The sequence below is a fragment of the Neopelma chrysocephalum genome, unplaced genomic scaffold (assembly GCF_003984885.1).
Source record: "Neopelma chrysocephalum unplaced genomic scaffold, ASM398488v2 Primary Assembly neopelma1_81, whole genome shotgun sequence".
Classification (NCBI taxonomy): Eukaryota; Metazoa; Chordata; class Aves; order Passeriformes; family Pipridae; genus Neopelma; species Neopelma chrysocephalum.
Window position 1 is genome coordinate 3,944,156 of NW_020897743.1, and position 10,084 is coordinate 3,954,239.

The following is a 10,084-nucleotide window of genomic DNA, read 5'->3' on the forward strand; positions in this document are numbered from 1 at the left end:
TCTTATCTGTATCCTCATGCTTGCTTTTCTCACCTGTAGTAACTGGCCTGGATGCAGAGAACCCAGGAATGGGGAAGTGTGACAATAAACAGTCTCTCCGTATTTGCAGTCTGGAGCTCCTGGATCTTTGCCAGGTTTCTGCAACGTGCAATGAAGGTGCAGTCAGGACTCAGGGAGAGAGAGGCAGAGGAAAAAAAAAATCACTGTCCAGCAGCAAGATCTGCATACTCACCCTTTTGTAGTAATTTTTAATCTTTGTTGCCATGCCAACCTGCATCATCAGAGGGGCGTTTTCCTCGCTGTACTCAGCCAGGATGAGATCCCCGTCCTTGCCGGTGAGGTCCTGCGGCGTGCGCATGAAGAACATCTCTCCCCCCCCGGAGGCCTGGCGCTCCTGCTCCCTCATCTGTGCCAGGGACAGGGCAGGGGCAGGGCAACAGCACATCCAGCGGATCCGCCGTGCCCAGGGAGCCCCGGCAGACACCAGGGAGACAGAAATAACTGTACCTTGGCTTTCTTCTTGATGTGCTTCAGCAGAGGCTGCACAGCGTGGGGCCCTGGCTGGGACAAGGCACCGAAGGAGTATTTCTTCAGGGGAGGCCGATGGAACTGTCGGAGCTTCATGGGACCCATGTGGGTGGGAAAGAATGGCTGGCGAAGCTCCACTGCTGGGATGGAGTGCTAACACGGGAACAGAATCTGGGTTAGGAGTGACATGCATCACCTCAAAACCAAGACCATCCTCCTACCCTGTTAAACCTTACCCAACAGAACCCAGCAATACCTTTAGGTATTATAGCAGTAACACGAGTGCACTGAAATTCAATTATCATACATGTTGCCTTTTGACAAAAAGTACTTACTCCCATATATATTTTTCATATATACTTTCTTTGTGTACAGAGATGACTTTAATTTTACTATTTCAACTGGTACCCAATGAGAAGATCTTTTTATTAACTAGGAACTAAATGTAAAGCCATGATCCCTATCAATGGGAGAGAAGTTCATTTGGAATTACATACAGTTTTCCCATTACAGAAGATGCTGGAGTCAGATGAGTTTTTAGAAGAAGTCACTGAATACCAAAATGAAGAAAAAAAAATATCACCTCTTCCCCGAGGGCCAGCGAGCAGTAATTCAAATTCACCAGAATCTAAATTATTTTTGTAATATCCAAATTAAAACACACACTAGTAGCAGAAGTACAGCCTCACCTCTTGATTATCTGTACCCCTTTCCCCCCTCCCACTATTGCTTCAGAAAGAGGATTATAGAAAGAGACACCAAAAAAAAAAACCTTGGAAAGCAGAAAACAGCAAAATCCAGCACCTAAACCTCACTTTGATGGGGCAAACAAGAAAAGTTAGTTCAAACTCCTAATTTTAATTGAATAACATTAAAAAGTATGTCTCATGAGCACTTAACTGATCTGCTGTAATCTAAATTCTGTTTTTCTACAAATCCTAAATCATACTCTCAGCTAGAAACCTCCAAGTGAACATCCCTGTGACTACCTGAATGATGTTGCCTCCAAAGGTTCCTCGAAGTCCCTGCTGTTTGGGGTAATAAAACTCATCATTGGAGAGGTTCCAGGGATCCTTCACCTCTGGCTGAGACATATTCTAATTCGATTTTAAACACAGAGAAAGAGGTGTCAGAAAAAAACCAAACCAAAATGACTCCTTCCTCATCATTCCCAGCCTACAAGATGCTAAAGCTCATGCTGACCTGCTGTGGTTCTTCCTTGATCACACCTGTTTTTCCCAACAGGATTCGACTCTTCTTTAGAGAAGATTCTTTCTTGTTCTCCTTGGATGGGGAGTTCAAAGTCATTTCTTCCTTTTCATCAGGAATTTCTAAAAACACAAACAATTTCACTTGTAGGGCACTTGTTTCCTTTTTTTTGCACCTCAGCCTCCTACTGTGCTTGATCCAGATATTTCAACCTTTTTGCTCAGTTTCTGGGGTGACTCCCCTCCTTCTACACTCCTCCCCCTTCTCCTCCATGCAGGTTAATATGACATAAGCTCAAGAAACACAGAAAAGCTCCATGCTTATATCTCTCCCTTACCACCTTCAGTAGTGAGTAGATTTGAGTGGGATGAGGGTGACTGTGGGGATTGCTTGGGGCATCCACTGCTCAACACAAAGTCTAACTGATGAAAGAACATGAAAAAGAGCTTCTGTGCTGCCAAAGGAGCTTTCAAGAGTTGAGAGTCAAGGTGACAAGACTGCCAGTAATTTCCCAACTATGTGTATTAATAATCCTTTTCTTCCCCACATACATACAACACAGGAGTGAGTCTGGGTCCAAAAATAATATGGACCTGAACCCAAAAGGGATTCCTGAAAAATTCCAGGAAAGCAGTATGAATTTCAAAAGGTAGCAATTTGTGAAGCGTGGATCCTCCAAGTAAGATTTTCACACGAGAAGCAGGACCTGATGACAGGGGCTTGGTAAATGCTATTGTCATTTCTGTGCACAGATCACTCTATGCAAAATAACTATGGGTTCATTTTGTTACTATTTATACAAACATCTGCAATTCTGTGGTGTGTTCCAGTCTTGGAAAGAAAGTACTGTGAGTCTGCTTGTCTTGACTTTAACAAGCTCAAATTAAGACTGATTTTCAGGGTCATTGGCTAAACATTCCAATCAACACAAATTCAGATCCTTAGAACTAACCCCTTTTCCTGAGGAAGAAAACGCAATCCAGGCTATATAAAACTGTAGCAATATCCTCATTCGGGGATTCATTCAAATTTCAAATCAAATCACACATTCAAATCAAACTCAGTAGCAGTTTGCAGCAGCAAAAAAAAGTGATGAGTGGTATTACACAATGCCATTGCTCCCATGTGCCATTAGTGTAGTCTGAAAGAGGCTTAAGGAATCTGCTTCTTCAGGCTCTGTACACAAGCAATGATGAGAATGGCATGTGCTAGTCTGTGGTTTAATTCTTTACCAACATGCATGCCAGTAAAATTAAGACAGTCACTTCTAAAACACATCAAGAGTCAGATGAACTAAGTTAAATTTAAGTTTCAGGGCATTAATTTTTGCTTTCCTGCTAGTGCCTTTAACTTGGAAGCTGGAAGCATACAGCACACCATTAAAAGGTATTAGTGTTGCTGCCTCCTGCTTAAGCCTTTGATTACTTGCAAATTACCTTCAAAAGCCAGAGCAAAGAAAGGCCATAAGTATTGCCCCAGTCCATTTACTTCCACTACAGTGTGATTATAAACCCTTGGCTTCCATTTTCCCTTGTCTTTTCCCATTTGGGTCAAATTTCTGGATGCCACAAACCTACCTAGAATTATGTTTTCATCATTTGGATCAAGCGTTAAGACGGGGGGATCCAAGTAGGTTTCCATTGCCTGATCATCCCAGATGATATTGTCTTCCCAACGACCATATACCAACTCTTCATTGTCAATTGGGAAAATAGAGTACCAGGGCTTGTCTTCATCCAGGGAAACTGCAACAATCATAAGGTAGAACCCTTGAGAGTTTTACACACAGCCTTGGCAAAACACTATTTCAGTGTTCCTCAAACTTTATTCCCTCCACCTTCCCCATTTTTCAGGGCTTTCTGAGGCAGGACCTCAAAAAGGCAAAAGCAAACACATCTTGGAAGCAAAGAGGAAGCAGAGCCCCAAGTCTGAGCTTTACCAACACTTGAAACACAACCTCCAAAAATGAAATAAGGTCTCTAGAAATTTTAGAGCAAACAAGTAGCCTTTCTACCATAGAAATGAGTCACATGCACCTATTCATGGGCAAAGATTGATATCCTCATTACCTTGCTGTTCAGGGGCCTTTTCTTTGCACTTTGCTAGGCCCAGGACTCCTGTTACACTGGGTTTCTGTGCCAGTGGAATTGGTGAATTGAGCAAAGAGCCACTGCGGTTCAAACCTAGGGAAAAGGAAAACAAAAGTAAGGTTAGCTTGAGTGGGAGGCTCAGGTATTCCACACAGAGAGAAGAAAGCCAGAGTTGGTATGGGTTGGGGTTTTTTTAACAGAAGGTGCCTACTCTGGTTTTGGAAAGAAACTGAGAGTCTCAGAATTCTGAGAACTGTGATTTTGCCAAAAAGCGTTCCCTGACAGGAAGAATTATGTTCTGCATTTGAGACATGGAATTGCCCATGTACAATTGTACTACATGCTGTAGTTGAGCAAGTAAAATTCGTACCAGACCACTGATTACCTTGCTGGGCATTGTATGCAGTGGCATTTCTAGTCATGCTCGATGGCAGCCAGCCTGCCAAACTGGCACGCTGTGTCTTAGTTCCCTTGTGCTTGACATCTTCTCCATTCCAGATGACATCATCCTCCCACTGGAGCTGTGTCACCATAAGGAAGTGCTCATCAGCCAGCAGATCATCCTTCTCCTTCGCTGACTCTGCGTCCTGGAAGGAAATAATAATTGCTGGAAGACCCGAATTGACTTCATCCTTTCAAACTAAAGCAGGAAAATTCAAAGCCTCATTTTGCATGGTGCACAACTGCCCATCACCAAACTCCCACTGTGCAGGAATCCCCACATACACCCCCACAGTTCCCCTCTCACCCCCTCATCTGTGTGTCCTTTAACCTCCTGCTCGCTCTTCTCTTTCAGCTTGAAACCATAATCAAAGCCACTGCCATCTTCAGGGATGCCCAGCATGTCATACCAGAGCTGTGCTGGGCCATAACGCCACTCTGCCACCTTGGGCTTTGTGTCTGTCACTTTGTCTATGTCACCAGTCGACTGGGAAAACTTGGACTCCACAGGTGCCATCATGGTAATCTGGAGCACAGCAAAGGGGGGAATGGTTACACGGATGCTCTATCTAAGTGTCAGTAAGAGGTTTCTTCCTTCCAAGTTTCCCAGCTTTATCCTCACAGAAGAAAAGCATTTCTAAGAAGTTCTTTGCCATACTTACTATCTGCCTTAAGAATGTTCTGCAATTAGACCTCCAAGAACACAGAGATTTCTTCTTGACACAAAGAGGATAAGCTCTCCTATCGATCCTGTACCATGGATGCAGCCTTCTCAGTAAGAAGCAACCACCTGAAGCCACTGACTAGTATTTGGAGAAGAGTTGCTGCACAGCTGGAATACAAGCCAACTCTGTTCTCCCGTTTTGTTTTGAGGGAAAAAAGCTCTTTCCTCTACAAGCCGCTGTCCAATCCACCACTACCCCCAGCACTAGCTGGTGACCCTCTCTAAGCCTCAGATATCCCACCTCATCATCTGAAAGGCACTGCTCAGGAGGGGGAGGAGCAGCAAACTCATACTCCCAAGGAGATTTTCCTTCCACTCCACTCTCAACCACAACTTCACCCTCCTGTATCTGCACTTCTTGGGCCAACTCCCGATGTTTCTTCTTGCGTTTCCTCCGGGCGCTCCTCCACACCGACGGGACGTTCTTTCCGGGGCCAAAGAGACGCAGGAAACGCAGCACCTAAATTAGGAAAAAACAAGAGAATTAGAGGGAAAAAAAAAAAAGACACTGTCTGCCTTGCCCTCCCCTGAAAAACAGTAATGAAAGAGAGCACTCTGAAATTCAGAAGCTTGGCCTGTACTACAATCCCAGTTCCCAGTGCAATCAACAGTCTCTTGGTTACACTTGGGAAAAAAAAAATTTCTGTTCTGTTTGATGGAACCTTCATTTTCAAATGGATTTATTCTTAATTTCAAATGCAAAGAAACTTAAGAGAGAAGAAAGACTGCCTTTACATATTGGGCATGTGGTTAGATACCACCTGGAAATAATTGATTTTCATTTTGAACAATCCACAATCTTCAGAAAGACAGATGGAGGTTGAACAAGAGTTGACAAAATTATTAGCAAGAGAGACAAGCTAAAAGAGAGTTATATAAATTAGAGATTTCTTAAGAAAACAGACAGATAATAGAGTCCAGAAATAATACCCTTACTTTTATTTCATAATATATCATAATGTAGTTCCCCTATACTGCATTCCTCCAAAACCTGCACTAATGACAATGATAAACTTCTTCTTGTGTTCCTTCTATGGTTATGATAGTTGGTTTTAAAGCACTTCCAAGTTTTTTAGTCTAAGCTCTCTTGTAAAGAAGAAAAGCATTATTCTGTAACTGACACAGGAATTAGAACCAAAGATTTTTACAGTCATCCTATTGATATTCCCTGTTTATCTGTTACATTGATCCCCAAAGGAAATAATGTTTATATGACCACTCCACCCATCTCTGCCGACATCCATGTTATCCTTCTTCCCAAAACTCCTCCAGATTTACTTCTGAACCCTTTGTCCAGTGTCAATGACCTTTCACAAAGGGCAAAGGTCTCAGACATAATTAAGCTGTTAACAGTTTAATGAAACACAAAAGTCTGCCTCTGCATGTGCTACTTTAAGGGGTTTTCTCAAGAAAAACAATGCTACATTAGCATTAGCTACATCAACCCACCCTCACAGCAAAATCTACAGGGTTTTAGGCTTTACCAGCTCTCATGCTCATTAATTAATTATGAAAAGAGCTCAGCATTAACTGTTTGCACTGATTTCTGCACCCACTGGGCACATTCAGCACTGAGGATGTCTGACATTACAGGTTGAGCATCAAAGAAATGAACACAACTGCTACAAAATATAACAGCACAGGAAACATCAAGTTTGCAAAAGTCAAGTAAGGGAAACTTCTGTGCTGGAGCCTCACCTGACATTTAATTATGCAAATTGTTCAGCTCCTCACACAAGGACACACGTAGAACCAAGTTATCCTTGGTCACAACCATCTGTTTGGCAGCTATAAGCTCATCTTTATCCACCTTCTCCTCCTACCTTTACTCTCCTCTTCACAGCTTTAAAACTTTCAAAACAATTATTGAAATACATTGACTACATTTTCTAGGAAAGTCTTGTAATGGATATGCTTTGTGCAAAACCCAAGTACTCTTTCACCCAACTTGCTATTGAGCTGATTTCTGATTTATACTCCGAGAAGTTTTGAGGGAAAAATTAAATAAATGATACAGATCACAAAATGCTTCAGGAAAAGCACACCAAGTTCAGGAGAGAAGCACCAAATATTTGCCAGAAAAGCCAGAAAGCAGACAGATTAGCACTGGTTTTTAATCATCTGGCAAAATATCAAATCAACAGGCCTGTGGCCTTACAGAACAGCAAAACATTCACACCCTGATTTTACAGGATATTTTTTAAGAGGTTCCTGCAAGTGGCAGGAAAAGTATTAAACATTAAGCAATCTGGAAGCAACAGCACACAGAAATTAAAGGAAGTATTGAGGGAGCAAGAATATGTGATGACTTAGTACATACCCTTAGTACTGTACAATTCATACTTAGAGGGCTTACATGACACACATCTCTTCCACGTATTTCTTACAATACCTTGCCTGGTCGAAATTCTGGGAAGAGCTCTGTAACACTTGGCAACAGTTTGGTAGCATCTCGCTGCATGATTCCTGCAAGAGGAAGTGTGAGTTTGCCTTCCTTGGATTCTGCCTGCCTGGCTTCTTGAGGTCCCATCTCTGACTCAGAATCAGAGCTGCTGCTGAAATCCACCTTGTCGGAGGCAGCAGAGGAAGGAGCAATGATGGAGGGCAAAATGATACCGTCTCCATCTTCAGATACTACAATAGAACAAGCACCTTATAAACAAACAGGTCGCCTCCCTCTCCCCTAGCATAACCCCATAATGCCACATCTACTGTTTATACCAACTTATGCAAAAGTTAAGCCTTTGCAGACGTTATCAGTACCATTCTGGTTTAACCTTTCATTTTATCCTAAGCGTTCCAGGTGCATTTCCCAGCCACAACTGAGAGGATGAGATAAAAAAGCAGTTTCATGGTCAACATTGGTATTTCAACAATACAAAACTTCACCCTACATTTCAGACAACCCTGTAACATCACACCTCAGGACAAACACTCACCTTCAGGCGCAGTCTGCGGACGAGGCCGGGATGACGTGTGGTCCCTGCTGCAGAATGAACTGCTGCACAGCAGCCTTTGCTTCCTTCAGACACTCACATTGCTAGAGAGAAGAAGGAAGTACTCACTCACCAGTGGCAGCTGCATCCTTTTCATCTTCTTTTTTTCCAGGTACTGGAGGTGGTGGCGGAGGTGGCATTAGCTTGGAATCGATATCTTCACAGTCAGCATCGTAATCGTCCTCATCTTCATCTAATCAGGGAGGAGACAGGACTACTTATTAAGCAGATAATAAAAGGAAACCAGGCAGCCTTTCCACTTATGGTATCTCAAACCTGTCCCAATCTGATGGCAAGGACACCATTCTTATCTTGCAACTAGATGCAAAACTCTTACCAGTTCAGCTTCCTGCACAAGCTCATTTGCAAGATGAAAGTGTAAGAAAGAGTGAGAAGGAGGGAAAAAGATAAACTGACATAAAGATGACTGAAGCACTTAAAGTGTATGTATAAATATTGCGCTATCACCTCCTTTTGTTCACACTCTGCAGAGCAAATAAAGCTACTACAGAAGAAAAATGTGGTCAAAAAGTCCCAATTACCTTTGTGTCCCACTAACCACAATATGTCACCAGAAAGATTAAGGGTAAGGCAGCTTTAAGGAATATGCAAAGATTTAGCTTTTGCACCAAGGGAAAAGCTGCATGTTTCTGAAAGTCTGTTCTAGGCCAGATAGAGATACCTGGGACCAACAAAAGAACCAAAGTGCCTTCTGCAGAAAGTCAACTCAGGAAAAAAAAAAAAAGAAGAGTAAAGCAGGAGAAGGAAATTGAGGTGACTCTCTTAGGAAACAGGACCATATTTCTATCTTTGAGTAGCTCCAAGAGGCACTAGACCTCCTGCATAAACATAAGAATACAGGTCAAAGAAATATGAGCAGATATTAGGTATTCTCTGCAGGGGATAATATCTCCTAGAGGTGGAGCTGTCATGCTGATCCCCTCTTTACCTGGCCTTCGAGCTGGCTGCAGGCTGCCCATCGCCTGCTTGTACCGGCGGCTCTCATCCTCTGCCACCTCAGTGATGTCTGAGTAATCAACAGCATCTTCTGTGCTCTTGACCCAGCCTAGGGAGAAGAGAAACCTTGTCACACAAAACTTCATCCTAATATATATTACTAACTGCAGACTTCACTAAGTACATACGAATCGTTTCCTCTGCTTCCTTTACTTAGAGGAACGAAAATTCAGTCTCCCACCTGAGTACCTTTCCCCTCGTTCTAAACAAAACTCCCATAGCTTTGAACTTCCCCTAAGGATTGGGAAGTAGACAACTTTAGCACAGGAAAAACCCATCACTCAGTGAAACTGCTCAGCATGTTCAGAAGTTAAAAAAGAGACATTATATCACTGTATTAAACAGGCTTCTCTAATACAGGGGCAAACACAGGCTTACTTGTGAAGGAGGAGAGACAAGTAAAAAACTTACAAAAATTAAAGAAAATAAGTGTAAAATTGATCAGGAGATACTGTAGCATTCAGTCTGGCAAGCAGAAGAAGGTAAGGCCTTTGACAGAGGCCCTCTGGCCAGGTAACACCATGATATTCCCTGCAGACCCTGATGAGCCGAGTGCATTTTCTTCTCTCTAGCAAGAGCTCTGACCCTGCAGTCCCTCTGCTCTTTAACCCCAGGTACCCCAGTGCCAAACCTTCCTCATCCAGGTGTGCTCCCTCGCTCTCCGGGCTCTCCTCCTCGCTGGCTGTGATCTCAGTGATCAGGTTGCCCAGTCCCAGCACGCCCAGCCCAGCCAAGTGCTTCTTGGATTCCTGGGGAGACCAGAACTGGGAGGCTCCAGCAGCCAAGGCCGGGCCAGCCCCGTGATTGCCAGCTGGGTCCAGTCCCGGAGCCCACCCCAAACACCACAGGACACTCTGGGACACCCCGAGCACCCCAGTACAGCCTGAGCACCCTGAGCCATCCTGGTACATCCCAGATCACTCCAAGCACCCCGGTACACCCAGATACACCCCGAGCACCCAATTACAGCCTGAGCACCCCAGTACACACCAGGTCACCCCGAATATCCCAATACATCCTGGATTACCCCAGGCACCCCAGAACACCCTGGGTCACTCCAGTTCATCCCGGTGCACCTC

At 43.7% G+C, this 10,084-nt stretch overlaps 1 protein-coding gene across 3 annotated transcripts in view; it reads right to left on the reverse strand.

Moving 5' to 3' along the window:
• Positions 1–10,084, reverse strand: part of TAF1 (TATA-box binding protein associated factor 1) — a 29,569-nt gene that overhangs the window by 19,029 nt on the left and 456 nt on the right. For 2 of the 3 annotated variants that reach the window (XM_027690717.1, XM_027690715.1), the window contains exons 2-15: positions 9,637–9,754; positions 8,938–9,054; positions 8,062–8,181; positions 7,385–7,458; positions 5,234–5,452; positions 4,576–4,794; positions 4,213–4,414; positions 3,807–3,920; positions 3,315–3,482; positions 1,732–1,859; positions 1,518–1,625; positions 508–681; positions 233–406; positions 34–138 (exon numbers count right to left, since the gene is read on the reverse strand). In XM_027690717.1, the coding sequence (XP_027546518.1) occupies positions 34–138; positions 233–406; positions 508–681; positions 1,518–1,625; positions 1,732–1,859; positions 3,315–3,482; positions 3,807–3,920; positions 4,213–4,414; positions 4,576–4,794; positions 5,234–5,452; positions 7,385–7,458; positions 8,062–8,181; positions 8,938–9,054; positions 9,637–9,754 (2,040 nt within the window). Of the gene's footprint in view, positions 1–33; positions 139–232; positions 407–507; positions 682–1,517; positions 1,626–1,731; positions 1,860–3,314; positions 3,483–3,806; positions 3,921–4,212; positions 4,415–4,575; positions 4,795–5,233; positions 5,453–7,384; positions 7,627–8,061; positions 8,182–8,937; positions 9,055–9,636; positions 9,755–10,084 lie in introns of all 3 variants that reach the window. The other variant, XM_027690714.1, reaches the window with a different exon arrangement.